Source organism: Scatophagus argus, chromosome 14 (genome assembly GCF_020382885.2).
Source record: "Scatophagus argus isolate fScaArg1 chromosome 14, fScaArg1.pri, whole genome shotgun sequence".
Lineage (NCBI taxonomy): Eukaryota > Metazoa > Chordata > Actinopteri > Scatophagidae > Scatophagus > Scatophagus argus.
Genome location: NC_058506.1, coordinates 9,833,159 through 9,856,191, shown reverse-complemented (window position 1 = coordinate 9,856,191; position 23,033 = coordinate 9,833,159). Strand labels below are relative to the sequence as shown.

At 42.5% G+C, this 23,033-nt stretch overlaps 1 protein-coding gene across 3 annotated transcripts in view; it reads left to right on the top strand.

Moving 5' to 3' along the window:
• The first annotated feature begins 3,127 nt into the window (after positions 1 to 3,127).
• ltbp3 (latent transforming growth factor beta binding protein 3) overlaps positions 3,128 to 23,033 on the top strand; it is a 31,676-nt gene continuing 11,770 nt past the window's right edge. Inside the window, exons 1-12 of one of the 3 annotated variants that reach the window (XM_046410145.1) lie at positions 3,128 to 3,868; positions 17,161 to 17,439; positions 17,552 to 17,715; positions 17,808 to 17,913; positions 19,732 to 19,818; positions 19,996 to 20,112; positions 20,337 to 20,498; positions 21,098 to 21,205; positions 21,316 to 21,329; positions 21,414 to 21,483; positions 21,639 to 21,716; positions 22,605 to 22,733. In XM_046410145.1, coding sequence (XP_046266101.1) covers positions 3,631 to 3,868; positions 17,161 to 17,439; positions 17,552 to 17,715; positions 17,808 to 17,913; positions 19,732 to 19,818; positions 19,996 to 20,112; positions 20,337 to 20,498; positions 21,098 to 21,205; positions 21,316 to 21,329; positions 21,414 to 21,483; positions 21,639 to 21,716; positions 22,605 to 22,733 — 1,552 coding nt within the window. In that variant the 5' untranslated portion in view covers positions 3,128 to 3,630. The remainder of the gene's footprint in view (positions 3,869 to 17,160; positions 17,440 to 17,551; positions 17,716 to 17,807; positions 17,914 to 19,731; positions 19,819 to 19,995; positions 20,113 to 20,336; positions 20,499 to 21,097; positions 21,206 to 21,315; positions 21,330 to 21,413; positions 21,484 to 21,638; positions 21,717 to 22,604; positions 22,734 to 23,033) is intronic. The other 2 variants (XM_046410146.1, XM_046410147.1) reach the window with 2 other exon arrangements.

Here is a 23,033-nt window from a genome sequence, read left to right as displayed (position 1 = left end):
AACAGATGGTGTGTCTGCTGTGGTCGAAGCAACAGAAAACAACACACAGCTCACTAATTTTCTTTGCACAACAGGAAAGGGGAAGGAGGTTGTTTTTGTTTTTTGTAGCGAATGTAGCCTTTCCAGTGTTGTTTAGACAAGTCTCGGTTATTGTTACAGTGCTTGTGTAATGATATTTCATAATCTAAGACATGATGATGGTAATAGTTCATATTGCTGTAATGTCTGTTGTCGTTTCGGTGGAACAGGAATTACTGCAGAAACATTCGAAGCTGCTTAATTGCATGTTGGTTATCTGAGTGGAACAAAATAATCCAGTGTTTGTTCAACTTCGAGAACGTATGGAACATTCAAACTTATCCCAACAAACCAGACAAACCACAAATGGGGGTTGCAACATCAACTTGAGGCTGCAGCTTGAAGTTTTGTGGACCACACTTTCACGCTATTTTTTCCCCCTCCCGAACACATGAGCGGAGGTTCTCTCAGTGCTGAGCTGGTGTTTCATGATAGATGAGACGGCGAGGCACCTCGGTGGCTGGTGAGAGCATCTAGACGAGTCACTACAGCTGCTTTAATGCCGTCGGACAGAGTGGACAGAAAATCTCACTGATAAATACTGTAAACTGATATTGTCCATATGTTGCAAAATCTGGTGGTTTTTAAGCCTTTGACACGTTTCTGAAGGCGTTTATTTACAAGTTCAAATTACATCATCTTCATGCTTGAATAAACAGAAAGTCGATTTACTCGATTTAAGTTTTCTGATGTACGGTACTTGCTTTTGCTACCGTTAAATATGAGAAGGAAATTTTTCACTTTTACTGCATTGCATTTACTTGACAAATACAGTAAGTGGTTACTTTGCAGTTTAGAGACTTAGACAAGACTTCAGAATATTGCTGCAAATATAAACTGACTGGGGTATTTCTGTTGCGCCGTGCTTTGGTTGTCCCATTCATAAACCCGTGCTTTTAACCAAAGGTCAGTAATGAGATTTTCAGAGCCGAGGTCAGAGGTCACCTTCAAGATCATTTCAGACGCTTGACACTGTTGTTTCTCTTTTAGGTTATTACACAATGGCTTTAACAATACGACAATTATTACCATTAAAAAAAGGAGAGGTGTAGTTTAGATAGTTAGGCTACAGCATGCGGTTGTTAGCTCAGTCACTACGCAAAAAATTAAAGAAAAGAAAACGTCTCAGTTGGGGATGTTTGTCCCATGGTCCACCACGTGTCCCAGACAGTGGCATGACTTGAGTATTATCATTCTTTTGTTATATAAGGATAAAAACTGCATTTACAGGAATGATGTATTTTGACTATTTATGTTCTCTCAGTACATGAGTTGTGACAGGTTTTTTGCATTTCAGTGAAATTAAGCTTTTTCAAATTCATTTGTTAGATTGCCTCCATTTTTTAATTTACCCTTATTAAAATAACGCAGGAACATCAACCCCGCAGTGTGGGCTGGTTGTCACGAGTGCACCAGAAACTGTGTCTGTATTTTTTAACAAAATGAGCTTAAGGAAAGTGAGGACTATCTGTTTGTACGTTGCAGACTGGTTTTTCGAGGGATTCAAGTCAAACTAAAAAGTGTGACCACTTAGCCTCTTATGTTTTATTTAACTTGAAACCAGAGTGCACTTTGCTGATCACACTTTACTCTTTGTCAAGTACAAATTTAAGTTTCCCTTGTAATGGAGTCTTTCTGTTTTGCTATATTGATTCTTTCACTTCATTAAAGCATCCAAATACTTTCACTACCATCCTCAGACAGACAAAGTTCCTTCTCTCCGTTGGCGTCTGGTTTCAACTGTAGGTCAAGTAGCACAGCTGTTTATTTGTGTATGTCATTACTGTGTAGTCTAATGAGAAACACCAAGGTTTCGGTAGTGAAGTAATTATATTCTACTGATAATAATAATACTCAGGGATGGTTTATGTGAGACCTACAAAGTATCTGCATTGTGTGTGTGTCTTGGCAGGCGGTGATGCAGTGATGGCGAGTAGCGGAGAGAAATGTGAGAAGGGCCTGTGAACTCTCTGCCGGCCCATGCAGTCATTTCCTCAGCGACTCAATGTAAACACTCACTGTTTTTTTGGAGAGGAAGTGACTCAACTTTCCCTTTTTTTCTCTTCCTTTCTCTTTGTCTCCTTCTCACGTTTACCCCCCCACCCCCCAGGGATGAACCCTCACATTTTTAACGTGGTCACGTGGTTCATCAGCATGTTGACTTTAAGGTGCTCCTGCTTGTTTCTGTCAGTGAAGTAACGGGTTTACTTTATGCCATTACATTATGGTTTCATTTGACACACATTATTATACTGGACATTTTGTAACGTTCACTGTCTGCCAAATAAAAAACACCCACAAGAAGCTCAAGATGCATTTCTGGAGTTCAAAAGAGCCGACAGTGTATGAGTAATAATAGTAATAAAACATTTATTAGGCTTTACTCACAGTGGGAAGAAGACAAATTTAAGGCCTTAACTTTTATATAGGATTTAAGATTCTGGTTTAAATGAACTATTTTGCTATTGTAGTAGCCTGCTGTGACGTTTTTGTCTGTATTTTCCCTATCATTAGGGGAAAAAAATAATAAAGCAACCACGTCTTTGAACACAGAGACATGTTGAAAAAATACGAGTCGTGTCAGGTAAAGTGAGAACAAAAGACACATCTGTATACAACGTTACCCCCTGATTTGTTTTTCTCTTTAAGTGAGCAGCTAACTGCCATCTCAGGACAAAAGCTTGATGTCCACCGAGCTGCTTCCTCACAGAAGGTTTAAAGGCCCTTAGCCTGACCCGATGACCCATTTCAGAAAAGTCTGACAATACAAAGTTTTTTTATTTATGATGTTGTCACTGGCAGTAAACATTATGTCATATTATCTTGTAAGCAGAAATACTACAGGTGTAAAGAGGTGTTCCTGATTTGTCAGGGTCATACTGGTGATTTACACCAGAAACTCTTAAGGGAGCGTACAGGTGTATACAGCAGTATGTCAATATTTTTTGGGATTTTCAGAGTGACACACACAGCTGTGCAGTTATGATTTGCAGAGTGGGGGTCTGTGCGTGGGCAGGAGGGGAGGGGAGGGTGCGAGGAGGAATAACCAACAAGGAAACCACTTTCAGCTTTGCTCCTGCACCGCCTGGCTGGCCCGCAGCCAGGAGAGAGAGAGAGAGAGGGAGGGTTGGCTCACCCCTTCTCCTCCTCTCCTCCCTCTCCTCCCCTTCTTTCTCTCGCAAACCCTCATACGCACTCTCTGCCCAACTCTCCAAAGCAACAGGCGAGAAGAAGGAAGAGAGCGACAAAAGCGAGGGCAACTTTTTTTCCCCCCCTTTTTTTGTTGAAAAAACAACAGCAACAAGGGCTACGAGGAACTTCTTAAGATGTCAAACAAGTCGGTTTTACAGACGGATAACTCGGGTACGCGAGGGAAGTGATCCCCCCCCCCCCTTAAGGAGAAAACAGGAGGGAGGACGCGCTTTTTTTCCGCCGTATGAGACGTCAAAAATCTGCCTTAACAAAGCAGGCGTCTTTGAGCCGCAGCTTGAAGCCCTCAGCTTGTGATTTAATGTCCCGGGGTCTCTGTGGAGGGCAGTGAAGGATGCCAGGATGCCCTCTCTGATCTCCCGTCTGCTTGTCATCTGGCTGAGCGTCCACAGGCTGGTGTGGTGCGCGGAGCGCTCCTCCACGCGGGAGCGCTTCAAGGTGGTCATCGCTCCTCTCATCTGCAAGCGGATCTGCCTGAAGGGACAGTGCCAGGATACCTGCGAGCAGGGCAACAACACCACGCTGATCGCGGAGAACGGACAGGCCGCCGACACGCTCATCGGACAGGGCTTCAGGGTCGGTGAGTGACGGTGCGAGGCTGCGGGAACAATGCTGTTTATTTATGAAGGGATATAATTAGGCCTCTGCGATTAACTAATACTGCCGCTCTGACCCCTGGGTTTTATAGTATTTCCTCTACAGAGCTTCCATCTCCTCTGCGGAGGTGAGGGAGGCCTGTTTGGTTGCTCTTAATAGACTTTATGGAGGTAAATATCACATGGTATGGAAAAGGCTCACGCTGTAAAAACGCACTGAATCTGGCCCATTCACACTGCACCGCGTGGTAGCAGTATTTCAGACATTATTCTGGGATAATAACTCTTCTGAATTCATTTCCAAAATCAATAGAGTGGAGAATAGAATAGAGTTGCCACTATGAAACGCAATAAAATGCTTAAAATTGGACCCAATTATGTGTTACTAAGGCCAGATTTTGTGGTAATCACAAGGCAGTGGTGGAAAAAGTATTAAGACCAAGTACTTAATAAAGTGAAAGTGCCAACTTTTGTTCCGTTACCAGGAGAGGTTCTGCATTCAGATCCTTACTTTAGCAAAACACTGCAGTATTTAAAAAGTCCTGAAGTTGTAACAGTGGACATACAGTGCAAAGGGTTAGGGTCTCATATAAGATCTTTACCTGCAAAGTAACTTAAGTCTTCAGATTAGCTGAGTAAAAAGTACTTACTTGACCTCTGTAGTGTGGGGAGAAAAGCAGAAAGTCATATTATGTAAGTATGTGACTAAATATATTTTGTTTCCTTCCCTCCTCTGTGCAAAATTGGCATAAACAAATATAACCTCCTGGAAGTGGTTATCATAAGTCAAACAATACCCACCCACAAACCAGGTATAACTGATTTATTCATGCCTTTATTTCTATAAAAGTACCTATCTTCTTTATAACTTCCATTTGATACCACACACTTATACCACCACCATGAATTCATGCCATTGAGGTCTATGTCAAGTGGGTATAAACTCTGTTCTGCAAATAAATAGGTGGCTAAGATGGGTTTACCCTCGACTGCATTGCTGGAAAACATTCCCATCTTACACTTTAATTACCGAGGCATGGCTCATTACACAGCATATAAATGTACTTTTAAGATCTATACCCCCACCCTCCTCGAAACCAGTGTCAGGCATGAGTGCAGCCTTTCTGTGCTCTCTATCAGATCGGCTGTGGTGAGATGTGGAGCCGGGCAGTCTACGTCAGCCTCCAGCCCAGATCTGGATTTCACTGCCCCCCAGTTTCTTTTACTTGCTCAGCGTCGAGAATAAGATACTCGAACATGAGATGTCGATGGACCGTCTGAGATGTTCAGCTGTGATAAAGGCAGTTTAATACTGTTTGGGACAAGTGACAGACTTTTCTGTATTTGAAAGTAGTGCCATAAGTGATTGTTATTTCTCTGTTTGTTTTAGCAGCAGATGTTAATAATAATAATAATAATTATTATAGTGAATTTATCCCTTTTGTTTAGCTAAAATAACTTAACAGGGATGAATGTAAACCCCATATTCCTATGTAGCACACGTCTAAAATAATAATAAACTCTATCTAAAAACATAAAAACACACAGCTTCATATTCCTGTGGACATCACACTGATGCCGGAAATATCTTCCTTTCTTCCAAAACTCATATACTTCAAGCTTTATAATTTTCCCTGGATGCTAACACACGTGTTCGTATGTTTGGATTTTAAAGGAGAAGCTAAGATGCAGTAGTGCTGAATAAAAACAACTGCTCTTAAGCGATGCCTTATGGTCACCTTTCGGCTGTCGAAAGACCGTAAAGCAAGTCAAGTCGCAGAGCTGTGGTGCTTCCTCCAGTCATCACGCACAGTTTTGCAGCAAAGAGAAGTTGTGGAAGTAAGCAGGCTGGATTTAATTGAGGTCGAGTGAATCCTACTTGTAGCTCCTGGACAGAATTCTTCCTCGGTGACGCTGTGCAGTGCCGCAGAGTCAGAGAGTTGGCTTGGCCACCAGTCCTCCTTCTCCTCCTCTGATTTCATTGTGGTGCGTCACCTTTTGGAGCTTCTGTGTCAAATAATTCAAGAGAGACATTTCAAATTCCAAGAATACCTCATGCTGCTTCACATTTGGTGTTGATAGCGAAGCCGCTCTGCAGTCACCTGTCTTCAGGATTTCACGTTCAAAGCTTCTGAAAAAGATCCTCGCTGAGCGTATGAGTTTTTGCAGCAGGGCACAGAGGGTTCGACTTCAGCTGGGAGACGAGATGTGTGCTGTTCATTGTGAGGGCTGGAATGTGGTGTGGACAAGTGGAAATTTCTCTCTCCCGTGTTAAAACAGCCACGGCTATAGCAGCAACAATATGAAGACTTTTCCATATTTGAGCTGTTGTGACGTCAGCACTGCGGCGCTGAGGCCTAAAGTGAGCAAACCTTTCCTCAGAAGAAATGTAGCTCCTGTCAGCGTGTGCAGGTTCAGGAATACCTTTCAGTACGTGTGCTTCGACATGTTCGAGGATTTTCACAATCAAGAATATAGTGGACAGATGGGCTAAGGGGAGAAGAACATTCATGTTTTAGTGGTGATCTGGATCTGGGACCTCAGCCAACAGTTGAATGTCAGTTTTATGGCCATATCTTTGAAAGTAATAGAGAGAATGGTTTTCTTTTTAACCTCCACTGGGCTGGTTAACCAGATAAAATGACCTGTTGATAAGAAACTCAAACCAGGGTCTTTGCTGTTACTTGATGTACATCTGCTCCGGAAACATATAGTTTAAGACCTGAGGATACAGGATCAGCGATGGATTTAACCTTAACCTGGAGTTGGATGAATGATATACCAGGGTTAAACAGCTGTAGAACAAACCGGAAAATATGTTGCAATATGTATAAGTGTTGGCAAACCCAGAGCGGTCAGTTTACAAATATGAAACAGAGAAAAGCAAGTAAATCCCTGTTTTAAAAAAGTGTTACCAACTAATGATATTTTTCGCCATGCTAGCAGCATGTCAGCAGTCAGTTTATTTGGTCCAGAGTCAAAATATTTCAACTACTGCTGTTACAGATGTTCCCAGTGCTGCCCCTGAGGATGAATCTTAATCTTATGAATCTTGACTTTGGTGATTCCTTGGTTTTTCATCCAGTGTCACCACGAGGTTGACGTTTGTGGTTTTGAGTGTAATATCTCCATATTCATTGGATGGATTGCCATGAAACATGTTACAGACATTCATGTGCCCCTCAGGGTGAACTGTGTGGATTGTTCACAGAAAACAGCTGGCTGAGACCCAAAACAGAACATTTATGGACAAAAAAACTGAAACAGTGAGCTGACAGACCTGAAAATGTGCCATAGGGTCGAGCGATAACTCTCTGCGGGTTCGTCACTATGAGCGACGCCTTTCACATTACATTTAATCATTTGATACAGTTGTTACTATAAAAGACAGCGCCTTATTGAGTTCCATCAGTCACTAATGTAGCTTAGGAGAGTATTGGTTCATAAAGTTTGTTCTTAAACATCAATCATCTACATTTCAACACATCATACGTCATAAATGTGAATAAAGAAATCTCTTAACCGAGCAGAATGTGTAATTATGTCGTCTCAGAGTAGGACAGACGGACACCATCCAGATGTTCAGCAGAGCAGATCGTCTCACCCTGGGTTTCCATGAGGACATGTCACCTGAACGACAGGCAGCTCCTCTCGACATCATGGACTGTTCCAGAGAGCTTATGCACAGACAGTCACAGATTATAGATTAACTGTTATGGTTAAGTAAGTAGCAGTTAGACTGACTACAGGTCTATTTAATATACAGTGTACAGCATACATCACAGCAGTCCCTTTATGTAATCATTGTTTTACACGTGTCTTCTGAGCTCCGGCATACTCTGCTCTTCATACACTATATACTTATCAGATTGGGAAACTTTATCATTAAGAAGGGAACACTTATGCCAGATACGCTCGGGTCGTGTGTCTCCAGCGAATCCACGTCGTTAATACTAAGCTATCTTTAAAGGCACACTTCCCAAAACTGATGAAAGCACAGAAACTTGAAAGCCTCTCAAAGAAAAGCTGACTTTTACAGCCTGTTGTGCCTTTTCCTTGGATTTTATCTGTGTAGGTGCTCTGAGGGGGGTCATCGTTATAGTTTATGTCTGGAATAAAAGAACAAGTCCATATTTGATAAGTAAGTCAGAAGATTGTAGACACCTTGACTGAAACCTTTGCACGCTCGTGCCTTTCCTCATCCCCGTGGAACCTGAACCTGTTTACTGGCAGATGAAGACTTTCTTTGTAATTATCTCCATGTGTTTGGCTGTCGAAATATCCAAGGGCCAACTTATTTTCTCTTTTTATTTATCCTCAGCACTTGACAGTTTGGTGTAAATTGCAGGATAGGGAGAAGCAGAGAAGGTTCCAGGGTGCTTTTTTTTGCTCCTTGGAGACTGGCTGCTTTTGTTTATGTGTGTGTGTCTGGGTTACACTTTGTCCACCTATGAAAGGGAGAGAGTTATGTTTTCAGTAGTCTTGAAAGATATGCTTTCAAACTAAAGTGGTTACATAAAACTCAGTGTATCTATGCACATGCCTCATATGTTCTGACTGCAGGTGTGTCTTTTCCAGCAAGAATTAGCCTAGTAGTTTTTCTTGCCGTTGCTAGCACAGAGGCATCCCATCCATCAGCCTCGCTGACAGCAGCTGCTGAACTCCCAGACGGCACTCTCGACTCTCGTCTCTCTTCTGTATCTCAGTGGCATCTCCTTTTTGCTATGGCTCCGGATGTCCAGGCTGCTCCAGATTCTCATCTTATTCTGAAATAACTAAAAGCCCAGGGCATCAAGTTGCACAGGAAGCGGTCTTATCATATCCCAATCTGGGCTTGACTCCCCTAAAATGGCCATCATGAAAAGTGGATATGGCTATTTCAGGATTTCCCATGTGGTTCTGTATTTAAAGTAAAGTGACAGTAGTAGCCCTGTGGTTTGTTTTGGTTTTCCCTTGGCATGGGTCAGAGGTCCATGGGAGCCTGAAAAAATGAAGTCAGGTCAGTCAAATGCAGCAGACAGAGCAGGTTCTGCTTTCTCTTTATTTGGTGGGTGAGTTTATTTTGACTTTCAAAGCCCTCCGCTCTTCCACACTCTTCTTTCTCTCGTGCCAAACGCTGGAGAAGGCGGTCTTACAAGGGCGACCAAAAACCTGCAGCACTCCGGGTTTTTGCCACAGCTTGGACTGAACTCAGAGGCGAAACTGGGCACGGCTCCCGTGCTCACACCCTGTCAAACAGAAACACACACATGCACGAGGGGGTTGGGGTTTGTGAACATTCATGTGCTCATTTGCAGCTTATTAATCGTGAAAGCTTCTTACTTTTTGGTGAAAAGCACATTTGTCATGTGTGTTTTTGCAAGCTGACCATTAAGTCCTGCCAAGGCTGTGTGTTCATATTTATGGATGCACATTCTGTCACCTCTCCCTGTCTATTTATGCATGTTGGGAAAATAATACATGGAGTTATTTGGAGTCTGTCGTTCTCATTAACCTTTTACCACTGTTTCACAAACGGGACTTACTCTCACAATGAAGAACTTTCACAGGCTGTTAATGCTTTGAAGCATTGGATGAATATGAACAGGCAGATCAGACTCTTAACTTTCTGTCACTTTCTGAAAGAACAAACAAAGAAGTGATGAAAATAATCCAGTGACACTTTGCAGCAGACAAGTGAAACCTTAAAAACATGGTGGCTCCCTATCCAACAAAGTGGAGTAAATATATGAAAAGCTGTTTTCAAATCCACAGTCACTTCAGTGTGTGTGTGTACATTTATCAGGAGTCCACATTCATGAATGCTCATTCAGAGAGAAAATCCACATGATCTGAGCTGGAGTTTGCCACGAATTTCAGACCGTCATCACTTTCTACATAAAAAAAAAAGAACGAAAAGCTCTGGTGGGCACGTTTTAAAAAAAGCATCACATTAAACTAAGTTTGAAAAAACAAAGCAGCAATTAGGTGTCTTTTGGAACCGCACAAGGCAACAGTGTGAATATCTGCGTGTGTGTATGCCTGAGTGCGTTTGGTGCTCAAGAGCAGTATATGAACCCAGCTCAAACAAACAGCCTTCTTTGCCATCTTTAACACTCTCCTCCCATTTGCTTAGCGAGGGGGGAGAAACGGAGCAGTTATTTAAAGCCGTGCAGAGGAATGCGAGCGCTAGGGACTGCGCCCACACCGTGCAGGACCCTGTAGCTGTAGCGATTAACCAGGGTAAACAGAACAACACGGCCTCTGCCAGCACTGCCTGCTGCCATACAGACATTACCTGCCACACGTTCCAGTGCTGAGTGCTGAGTATCCCACAGGGCAGGTATCTGACATAATCTCAGCAGAGCACTGTCAGCACTCTACCTGCCTGCCCTCCAGTCCCTATAGCTGAGGCTTTTAGACAGTCATTATATGACATCATCTGTATCCGTGCCAAGGTCCTGTCTGACTTTCTGGCTCGCTTTCCACAAACATCTATGCCAGAGGGGAGTCACAGGGTACTGCTGGATCCGTGCCCATCCAAGAGCTATGGAAACCGCACCGCTTATTTCCATGACATGCGAAAATCACATTGTGCAAGAAAGAGTTTGATTTAGATTTGGCTAATTGCAAACCTTACTTTAGATCCTAATGGCTGCTCCAGTTTTCTCAGGAGGAGTCTGCTCACCATCCAGTTTTGTAACTTTAACAAACTGTTGTTTTAGGCCGACTGTGAAAAGTAATGAATGCCTTTGGTGACAGTGGTCGACTCTGGCGAAGGGCAGAGATATTGTTTGGATAGCTGAGGCCGAGGCCGCTCAGAGTTTCGAGGGGGGGGTTGATGGAGCACAGAGCTCTGTAGGATGAGGAGGGATGCGTACGCAGGTTTGTGTTTTCAAAAGGCAGTGATTATGTCATTTACTCCCAACGTCTGGCTCAGCAGCAGGGCTCTGACCCACTTCGTACGTTGCTCTTTCTCACTGCATGCGGTATTTGGTCTCTCAGCACCAGCCGGTGGTAGGCGTATTTTGGGGTGTTTTGGAATCGATGGTAAAGCGAAGCACGTCATATGATGAATGCCATTCCCCTGTTCTTTTTTTAAACAGCAGCTATAGCCACAACTGTTTATGGAGCCCAGTGTTGTTTAGTCATGGTTCTCTTGAATCATGAGTGATGGTGCTGGATGGTAGCAGTATACAGCTGTTAAAAATTATAACAAAACTACACAGATTTTTTAACTCAATGGTATCGGACTGGCACTCGGTATCGGCCTAAACACAGACTTCAGGTATCTGGATCAGAGTCAGGGAAGAAAAAAATGTACCAAAAAATCTCTAGATTAAGTGAAACTGTGACAATAATATTTAACAATAAGACAGGGTCACTCATAGTGCTGAACCCACTGAGCACCAACAGGTCCAGCTTTTAGGTGCTTGCAGCTCATTGCTTTGGATTTCCAGGTTGAGCCTCACTGTTCCTCACAGCCCTCATATTGTGTAGTTTCACGCTGTAGGTTGGCAACTCCTGCGTGTTCAGCAGCAGAAAGTCGAGCCACACAAAAGGTGTATGCTGAGCGAATACTGGACCTACTCTGGATGTCATGTCAGCGTTGTACAGATTCTGTTGTGCACGTGGAAGTAAACAACTGTTTTCTAATGAGTTAGCCACGCTGACTTCCTCACCGAGGGGTAGATGAAAAGGTTGATGCCACCCACCTATCTGGACACTGGACACAGGAACAGCTAGCTTGGGTCAGTCTGTATTTAATAAAGTGTGGCTACCTGTTAATTAGCATGCTCTTTTGTTTGTTTGATCTGCACATGAACACAAGTGTAAAAAAAGGTGCAGGAGCAGTGACTACCTGAATTAAAATACAATTTAATTGAAGACTTTGATCTAGACCTGCTCTAATTGCAAAGTGTCATGAGATAACTTGTGAATTGACGCTATATAAATAACCTAAATTGAAATGAATTGAATTGTATTGAATTGAAGTCTCTGCTGCTTGTTAAATGTGTAATATGATGTTGGTGATTAGTTGTGTGATGGCAGACCCAATAAAAAGTTGAAAGAGAGAGGAGTTTGACTAATTACCTTTGAAAGCATAGAGCCGAAAAACAATTCTAAATTAATTTGAGTAATTTGCTCAAGCTGCACTGTGAGTTTAAAAAGGCTGCATATTTAGATGAGGCTATTATAAAAGTAAGAAAATTCCACCGGTGGAAACCCAACTCATTTTGGTATCACAGGATGTATTTCTGTTTCTGTATCAGCTGACAACTTGAGTTAAATTGGGATGTGGCTGTCCGGGGCTGTCCCTCGCCACATAGGCATACCCCACTCCCAACCCCACCCTTTCTTTGTCCACTGAGACCCCCTCCCACATAATCAATCCCTCTTTAACCCTTTAATTTTAATCTCTGAGTGGGCTGGCCCAGGCTGAATCATGCTGGAAGTGACTCATCTCAGATTTTGGTGTCTGATTCTTGCAGACTGACTAAATTGCTTATTTGTAATTCTACCAGATCATGACTGTATTCAAAGAAAGGGGCAGATCAGGCCATTGTATCATCTGTATGGTGAGAGATGATGTCTGCAATAGCTTTCAGTTCAGTGAGCTGGCGAGCTTTTGAACTGTGGTTTTTTAGGGCTGTAATTTGTTGTTTTTGTGCTGGGAGGGTGCGGCTGTGGCTGAAAGGACGTTGTGGAGGGAGGGGGCTGAGGCTGCGTCATCTCCAGACAGACAGGAGTGAGTGGGTGGGTGGTCACAGGGCACTCGGAGGGCAATCTTTCTTTCTTTCTTTATTTCTTTCTTACTTTCTTTCTTCCCCCATGCCAGTATGGAGACGTATTTTTATCAGCTTGCAAATAAGACAAGCATAACTTTCCCACTGCCAATCATTAGCTGCAATTTGCCAGAAATATGAAAAAGTGTGTGTCTGAGTCTGTCTTCATGTGTTTTTGTGGACATACATGGGCTCTTTTTTGTGCTGTTAGTTACTCTAGGCTTGCTTACTTAACAGTTGAGGAATGTACAGTATGTTTTTCCTTAAAGGGAAAAAAAAAAGTGTCTGGAAATCACAATAATCCCTCTGAAACATCACGTTATTTTTTTATTCTCTGGATTTTACATCTCTCCTCTCTGCCTCTTTCTGCTCTGTTCCCCTCACTTTCACCAGACATTTAATATATATGACAAAGACACCCTCCCTCAGCCAGCCCGAGCTGTGAGGAGATCTGTCTTTCTCCTCTTGGAGTGAATCATGACACAATGAAGAAGGAGCTCTCACTCGTATGTCACATGAAACACTCTGACGAGAGGGGCTTGAAGACAAAGACTTTTTTCCCCCTTTTCTTTTTCTTTTTTTCTTCGTCTCCTTACTCAGTTCAGCTCGCTCGTCTAGTTGGAGTGAGTGCAGCATGGGAAAATTATACGCTTCCTGACTTTCTTGGATCGTACCTGCAAGCTGACGTTCAATAGTGAATTAGGTTTCAAAGCCTCCACAGCAGAGGATAAAGTCAACTTTGAATGTTCTCTTAGCAGACCATGTATGGTGAAAATGTATTTAATGTCGCTGCCGTGTGTTTTCATTCAAATCATTAATTACAGGTAATGAAGTTATTAAATCCCCCACTGTATGCAGATTCATGGTCTGGATTGTTCTGAACTCCCTCCATTTTTTTTGACTACATTTGGAAAACAAAACTCATGAGAACATAGCTGCTTCTACAACTCCCTCCTCTGTTCATGCTTCACATTCATTCAGACCACCAAACTACATGTAGGTACGTTTGATTTTTAATAACACACCACCTCTAGTCTCAGGAATGTGTTTGATCCATAAAGGCCAAGGCGTGGCACAACACGGAGGCGGCTGCTTCTGTGACGCTAAGCTAACTGACGAAGAGAGTCCATGAGCGATTTGGGATCATATATTCTGCTAATGAACTCCGAGGTGATGCTTTAAAGGGAAAGTCCGCTGGAAAGTAAAATCCTCGTTATTATCTCAACTTTAAAACGTTGCGCTATTTTCCGTATGTAATGTGGCGCAGTCACCTAACCACAGCGGCTCTCCAGGAGACAGTACACCCTGCACTTAATAGCTCTCTCTCTCTCACACACACGGATACACACCCTTTCACATATAAGATCTGCAGAAAACATTAGCCTTGCATGGCAAGTGTGGCTCGAGCTTAAATGAACGAGGCAGCTGTGAAGGAGAGGAGTCACTGCATGTGTATGTGTTTTAACATACGCATGTTTCAGTGCTCTTGGAGCTCTGAAGACAAACTGACTGACTAAACAGAATCCAATAATCAGGATAACGTAGGCATGAATGTAATACCACTTGTTGTCGAGAGCTTTAGATTGATGCTGTGTGGAGCTGAACCTGGAACGTGGAAGTCTACAGATTCCCCAGAAATAATAAATATTGTCACATAAGTTTAGTTTTAGTGTATCATAGTAAGTGCAGATTGCGATGGTGAGACCAAAAAGTGAGACAGCTGCCAAGAAAGAGACCAGAATTCAAGAACACTGTTCACTTCCTGTTTCAAACAACCATTTGGACAGACCATTAGGACAGTGTTCAGCCATGTCTGTGGCAACAAAACCCAGTATTTTAAGCCAAAACATGATCTTTGCCTAACCCTAATCGAACATTTTTCGTGCCAAAACCTAACCAGACCTTCAGCACAGTCATGTCACAACATAAAACTGAAAACTGAAAAATGAAGTTGAAGCCAAAGAAAATGTAAAATTTCAGCGTATCCATGGTTTACGTAACTGTAAAATGCCAGTATTTATTCAGGCAACTAGACATCCAGTATTTCACCGTTCAGCATACCAACAAAGTGTAGAATGAGACAACAGTAAAGTCCCCCAAAACAGACCAATCCTTCATTTCAAGACTACATAAAAATGTAATTTATGGTTGCAGTGAAGCAGATCGGGTTCTGTTTATGGAATGGCAGATCCACATAGAGTGAAATCATCATTGGCTTCATGTTACCTACATAAAAATAATTTACATATGACATAAACAGACTTTAGACTGGGTGAAAAAGAAACCAAGTCAAGTCAAAAGAGCTGTGCTGGTACTGTACTTTGCACTGTGTGTTGCGTGGCATCACACTGGGTTCATTTCACAACTGATCTCATTCTCACAATCCCCACCCAAGAAATCTGAAATCTGATTCCTCCCCTTTCCTTTGTGTTCAGCAGTGCGACATTGACCCTGCCTGGGCTACATCAGAGCGCCTGCATCACTCAGACAAGCTCTCAGCCAGACGAGGCCTCCGCTCAGACTTTCCCCACACTAAGTCGTCTCTGTGGGTTTAGATTGTGTAATCACTTTTGGAAAGAGGTTTTCTTCCTGACTTTTTGTGTCTGCAGGCCTAATTTTCAACCCCCGCATCTTTCCCAGTTTCCTCTCATTCTAAATCCAGCAAAGAGATGAAATTTGAACCATGGAGACTGGAGTCTGACAAAGTGAAGTATTCTGCCTTCTACAGTCTTTGCTGCTCTCCTTCCTCCTGCCAAGCCTGAGCCTTCCAGCTCAGTTCTGCATGTTGCTGCCTGTACTAGTGTTTAAAGACCACTGTCATATGATGTTACATAGTGGAAGGCTGCTTCCGAAGTATCCATCTTGCTTCACATTTATACATCTCACCCCGTTAGTTGGGTGTTTCGCAGAGGTTCTTTAATATTTCTGCCTGACTTTCACTATGTGAGGATATCCCTGCTGTGTTTAAAGTGATCGGGTCCCCTAATTATGCTGCCGCCCAGATTCCCTGGAAGTCCACATATAATTACATCCATGTGTGCTCATTTGGCTCAGGAACAAAAAGAGGCCTCCTTTCTTGCCCCCTCCTGTCCTCTCCTCTCCTCTCCTCTCCTCCAGCCTGGATTTCTTCTTTCAGGATGGGTTTGTTTGGGCTTTAGAAGTGTTTAGGCTTAAATGTCCCAGATTTGGCGGCTCCAGAGGGCAACAAATAGCAACAGTTTAAAAAATGTGAACAGAGCATGCTTGTGTTTACTGGCCAAGCTGACCTGTGACGCATGACATTAAAAATTACCAAGTGTACTAAAAGGAAAAAAGGACATTTGTAAGTCATACTTCCTTTCCTAAACATGTCATAGGAGTGTACTGGTAGTTATCGTTGTAGTTAGTTGCATTTTATACTACATGTCACAGTGGTGTAAACCTCAGCACTGCACAAGTGTTGTTACCAATGCGGATGCAGATGTAACTGAGATGGCTGCAAGTCTCACTGTGTAAGACGGTCTTGGCACGGAGGAATTTTTCAGTGCACTGAAAGACAACAACACAATGTTGAGCCTATTGGGTGCATGACATGAGGTCATGATAAGGTGGCCTCAGGAAAGGAAACAAACACCCATCTCTTGGCTGAAATACCTGCCGCGGTGTTTGAGCTTTAATCCAATATTCAGTGACTGAAACAATGTGTTAAACCTGCATTCACAGTAAGCTATCAACACAAATGTTTTACTGAAGCTCAGGGACTTCGGCTCAAGTGTCCCTGGTTTCAGTTTTCTCTCAAACCTCTGCCTGGGTTCCTCACTTGCTTGCAGTTTTCCCCACAGCCCCGCTCTCTCACTTTCTCTCTCTTTCCTCTGATTGTTCTATTGTGGGAATTTTAAAAACAACTGGACCCAAAATAAACACTGTTGGAGACCCAATAAAAGTGCAGTGAATACTGTATATGCCATGAACCTTTCTCCAGCCAGCAGCTTTCCCACAGACTCAGAGATCTCTCCCATATGGCAGAATAAAGCTGCTAAACACATCAGCGGCTTTACCTGCTCTCCTGCTCACACACAGCTGCTGAGTGGGACTCTGATTTTCCTTTCCTTTATTTTATTTTATTTTTTTTTACAGTTGTACATTTCAAAGTGAATATTTTACATGGCCATGCTCATGCTACATACTTCCTGTCTGTCTGTCTGCCGTGTTTGTGTGATAAAACACTAAATCATCAGACTGTTCACATGACATAAACCTCAGTCTGTGTCTGAGGCAAATGGAACCAAAATGAGCATTTCCAGACATATGAATAACATCTTGGTGGATTTGATGTTTTCCTGAGCAACTTCTTTTTTCTTTTTTTACAACCTTATTATTGGCTTTGTGTTGCTCATGTGTGTAAACTTTTCCTCTCGCTCTCGTCTGCTGTGATTCATATCTGTGAACTTTTGACCGGTGGGAGTCTCTACCCCGTCTCACTATGACAACTCTCCCCCTGTCTCTCCCCCTGTCTCCCTGTCTCTCTGCAGTTGTGTGTCCCCTCACGTGTATGAATGGAGGAGTATGCAGCTCAAGGAAGCACTGCCTGTGCCCGCCTGGCTTCACCGGGCGGCTCTGCCAGTTTCCACTCCAGCAGACACAGCAAGCTCAGGCAGCGCGAGGCAACAAGCAGCCTGTCTACCCCATATCTTTGAAGCCGGATGGCCTGAAACCAGGGGAGCATTCAGGCATTGGGCGTACCCAGTTAACACAAACACATTCATTTTTCACCCTACCCTTGACACAAGTAGGGCACCACTCATCTGAAGGTATCTGTCACTTCCAAAACTTTTGCATCTCTCAGTTGATTTTGAGTGATTGGGCAAATATATTCTGTGATAGGTTTTGATCCTCTGGTGTCTTCCTTTTTTCTGTTTTCAGTGCAGATTAATTTACGTGTCCACCACTCGCCAGACACCTCGGTTGTCATTCAACCTCTCGACCAATCAGATGTCAAGCTTCCTCAAAAGATGGGGCCGCGCCTGATCCCACCGAGACACAAACCAAAGGGACGCTGCTTCCAGGAGACCACCCCCAAACAAGCTGTGAGTTTAGACACGCGCTGCACTGATGGACAGTCCCAAAGGTGTTCCCTTGTCGTTTTCCGCTGATGTTTCTCTGTCTCGTCTTACTTCAGTGCAGCAGCACCCCGCTTCCTGTTCTGACCAATCAGGAGGATTGCTGCGGCAGTGTGGGGAATTCATGGGGACAAAACAAGTGCTATCAGTGCCCCAAACTACCCAGTGAGTTACACGTCAGGAACTGTCTTCTGCTTTAAATGTTCCCTCATTTTAAGTAGCTCTAATTCACTTTTTTCCACTTTGTAGATGCCATCCACTCTTTGTTTAGTCTCATCTAGTGCTTTTTTTTAAATTCAGATGTGAAAGGGCAATAAGTTGTTTTCTTGAAGTACTACTCGGTTTGTTCTCAACTGATCTACGTCTTGTGTGTTCCTGTGAATAAATTATTGTTTATTGAGCCAAAAATGTCAAGCATTCCCAGCAATTTATACCTTCCAGCATATGAAATTATGGCCCTGGATTAAAACAATCACTTTGTACCTCTATAAAAATGTGTACATGAAAGTTAGTGGTAAGGTAGGGAGTGTGTGAACGGTGGAGAAGGAGAAAACGGAAGAAATTACGGGAATTACGCACAGACAGTGAGGCATAAAAAGAGAATGTGGAAAATAAGCATGTTCCTATTGGCCTGCCCAGTGCAGGACTGTCATCACATTGCTGAAGATTGAATTTCAAGAAAATCTTGGCTACTCATATTTTTCCACTCTGCTATTATTCCGTCTCTCAGTTCTGACTCAGACAATGCAGCCTTTGACAAAACCTGATACTGTATGTCTGGTTAGTCTTTAGATAACTGGATTCCTGCCTGGAGTTCTGTCTGTTTGGTTACATTTATATCCATTTATAAGTTCCACTTTTAATGAAATTGGCTAATGTAAGCTGTGATCTCGCCCCTCTTTTCATTGTGCTTTCAAGATGTTTGTGTCAGTGCAATCTTCCCATTGCTCTCTAATAAAACTGCCTTACATGTTTTCACTCCCTCGTGGAAAACAGAACGTTCTTCTGTGTTAGAGGCTGAAGGCATATTTAGAGTAAGAATAAGAACAAGAGCAATGCTCTGTTATGAGTTCATCAAAGACTTTTTTCTCTGACGGGCTACACATCATCAAAGGGCTCATAAAGAGACTGTCATTAGAAAAGAAAAAGAAGAGAAAGAAATAAAGAAAATCTTTGCTCATTCAATTAGAAAATCAAGCCAAAATGTGTAAAAAATGTGTATTCATCTTCTGGTGGAGGATTTAGCCATTTATGAGACTGACATCACTACGATGTCTTCATGGCAAAGATAAACCAGTTATCCATTATCTTTGCTGAGAGAGGAAAGAAAAAGTGGAAGTGATAAAAGCTATCCTGAATCTCCCTGCATCCTCCTGCCTCTCCTGTTTTCCTCCAACTGTTTGGTGCTATTTGTGTTTAGGGATGTGATTTTGAGGTTTTGACTCTAAACTTCTCAGAATGAGCGTTCAGATTCAATAGCTGAAAGCGAGATTGGTGATTCTCCCGGTCTTTTTATTTTTATTTCCTCCTCCTACTCCTACTACTTGGCAGCGTCTGACTTGGAAGCATGATCTTTGATTAATTTTTTTGGAAAGAGGGTTTACTCAGAATAGATTTGAGAAGCTGAAGTTTGTGACAAATTGTATTTTTTTTTCTTTTGATTTTTCTTGATGAAAGCCACAGGGGGGATTTTTTTTTTCTGGACTCTTAATTTTTGGTGAATATTATTTAAAATTGTCTATCCCCAATCTCCGAAAAGTTTCTTTAATTTGTTACATTTTTACCATTTCCGGATACTGTAGAAGTTGGTGTTGACGTAAATATTTACAGGAGTTTAAATTCTATTGCTATATTTAGTGTTCAGACTTTTTTCAACTATTTTCTAAGTAGATTATTTGATGGGACTTTTGTATCACCAGCATGTACGCCTGCAGAACTTCACGTTCCAGCAACATTAGTTCAACCATGTGTCTCTTCCCTCAGATGCATCAGTCAAGCAGACCATTGTGGAAGAGTACGGCTCTACCTGTCCACAAGGCTATAAAAGATTCAACAGCACACACTGTCAAGGTAGCACAGGCAGGATGTGGCCTATAAGGAGGCCAAGAGCTCAATTTGGAGTTTTTTCTGTCATTTTCAGTTTTTATGCACTACACTTCCCATGAGATAAAGCTTTAATATCACTTGACATCATCCTTTACAGTATTTCAAAATAATATATATCATTTTTACCTCTGGACCCTGAAGATATCAACGAGTGCTCCATGCAGGGTGTCTGTCTGAACGGCGACTGTCTGAACACACTGGGCAGCTTCAAATGCTCCTGCAAGGCCGGTTTTGTGTTGGACAGAAATAGATGTGTTGGTGAGTATCTGGGTTTGCTCTCTTCCCTGCTCTCCACTGATTATCCACTTAAGTGATGTTACATTTTCATTTCAAAATAGAATTCTCATTCAGTTCACTTAAATTTATTCATATAGCGCCAAATCACAACAAAAGTTGTGTGATGACACTTTCCAATTAGAGCAGGTCTAGACCAAACTCTTTCATTTGTTTCCCAAACAAAACCACATTGTCTCCTCTGTCAGAGTCAGAGGCTCCAGCTGAGCATGCTCAGTGCTTCCTGCTGGTGTCCGAGTCCAGGGGCTGCACGCATCCACTGCCTACCCACCTCACCCAGGACGTGTGCTGCTGCACGGTGGGCAAAGCCTGGGGACGCAACTGTGAAAGGTGTCCTCAGGTGGGGACAGGTGAGTCGAAGAGGAGCAGTTGGACGTTATGTGGGCATGATTGCATCTCTTTCTGTCTGTATATACAAACCTAGTTTCACTACAGGTTGCCAGCATATTTTAAATAATCACAATTTCCTTTGCGAGTGTGTACATTTAGGTAGATTTTCTGTTCTACCGCAGCTCTATTACAGCTCATTACACAGCTCATGTTAGTGTTTCTCACTCTTCTAAATTCATGACACTGTGCAGCGTGGAAACTAGAAATGTATAGATTTAAGATTGGACAGGATTGACTTGTTACTCATTACATGTGAGGTTTCTGCTTATTGTATTGGATTAATAGTAAATGTGCACTGGGGATCAGTAAATGAAAAATCGTGTCCCAGCTCCAGTGCGCTCAAAACTTAATATCTCTGTCGAAGTTTGCCCATCGTCTCCGTATGTGTTTTTTAGACAGTTTACATTTGTGATCTGTGCTGCTTGCAAATATGAAAACAGAGATTCAGCAAAAAGGTGGAATAACTTCAGAGACTGAACTTTTTGGATGTATTTAGGGAGACATGAGATTTTAAAAAAGTGAAATAAAGTAACAGTAAAGTCATATCTTTCTCTTTCAGCGTCCTTCGTTAAGATCTGCCCTGCTGGGAAAGGCTACTTTCTTCAAAATATAAGAGAGACAGTGGCCTTGACTCCCGGCATCTTTTTCCGCAATACTGACAAGGATGGTGAGTCCTGGAACAGTTCACATCATTCCTAACATTTCCACTCGTGGGTTCTTTGTATGGATGGTGTGAATTCTCTGTTTTAATACCCCCCTTATTTCTTTTCTTTTCAGAGATAAAGCGGCCGGTGAGACATTATTTATGTTTTCAACACAGTAATAATAGCTTCTTATTTTTACCGTTGTGAGACCTGATTATCTCGTCCAATCAGGAGAGGCCTCCAGAGACGACGACTGCTGCCCAGCAGGCTCCCACCAGCACCAGCGGTCCTCGTGTGCCTGGTAAACTCACATCTACAGTCACACGTCTGATAGGCCAGTGTAGAGAAGTGTTGCCCATGTGTGGCACAGGCAAAAATGTATCACGTCTAAAGTTCAACATGTCATATTTCCTCCTAAAGTCTGTCCACTTCATCTCTCTTCTGTTGGATCTGCAGTTGTTAAGCCCACCCCTCCGACAATCATCCGATTGACCCCAGGCAACGACCCCTTTGAAACACAGACAAAAGTCTTGCGTGAGTTCTCTCAGACTGTCTCGGACATCTCCTCTGCATTAAGCTTATACAGAGTTACGTCTGTAAATGCTGGTTTATGTTTCATGCATGTCAAAACTGGAAAACACAGCTCTCCACATTCCCCAGTGAGAGTAGATATTGTGGTGAGCTTTGAGTCCGGCCGTCGCAAATGACATGTTGACTTACTCCATGTAATAAACATAATTTACGACTGCATGCAAAAGAGTTAATTGAACACTCAGGCGATCCAGTCCAGTTTAACACTGAGCTAAATCCAGTCAGATGCATGGCTCCTCTGGTGGCTGACTGACAGTTTTGGGCACTTTGCGTGTTTTGTGCATTCAGCCATGAAGCATGAACCAACCCTAAGGCTATGTTCACACTCTTTGTGTTTTATGGAAGAAAATGTTGCCATAACTGCAGTTTGTGCTGGTATTTAAAAGCAGGTTATGCGACGCACACTTGCAATTTCCATAAGAAAGAAAAAAAAATGATATCAATGATATCAATGATACACACTGACCAGACTCACACAGCAGTCTTTATTTAGAGGTGCTGGAAACAAGCGCTTCCATCTACTTCTATGGCTGTGTTCACAGAGTACTCCTTAAGGAATCCAATAATCTAATGCAATTTCTCTTTCCCACTGGCTTTGATGTGAAAAATTCTGTGGCATTTTTATTAATTTTAATAGTGTGAACATGGCCAAAGACAAGGAAATTTAGGTATGGCATTGGTGTTATCAGCTTTGTATATATTAGATAACAGTAATATATATATATACAAACATCTATCTATCTATCTCTCTATATATATGTGTATATATATATATATGTCTATATATATATATGTCTCTATATATATCCTCTCTGTATTCCCTTCTTGCAGCAGAGATAGATGAATGCAAGCTAAGCAGGAACATTTGTGGTCACGGGGAGTGTGTGAACAGCCTGAACGGCCACATCTGTCACTGTCACCCTGGCTACCATCTCAACCCGCAGAGGAACATCTGTGAGGGTAAGAGACAGTCTTAGTTGGTAGCCAGAGGAGGTGCAGAGATGAACCGATGATGAAGAGCTGCAAGAAATTTTAACATGACATGGGTGTCCCCTGGCAAACACAAATCACTCTGGTTCCAGGAATTTGTTTTGTCATTTGTTTCAAGCAAGCTCTTCATTTCACAGGCAGAAGTGATGTGAAAAGGAAAAGGATGGAAAAAGGACTCTTAACGGATGTTTTTTTTAATCAATAACATTTATCTAATTTGTAATTTTGCGGTGCAAACACAAACATTTTTTTTGTTTGAGTGAAATAAAA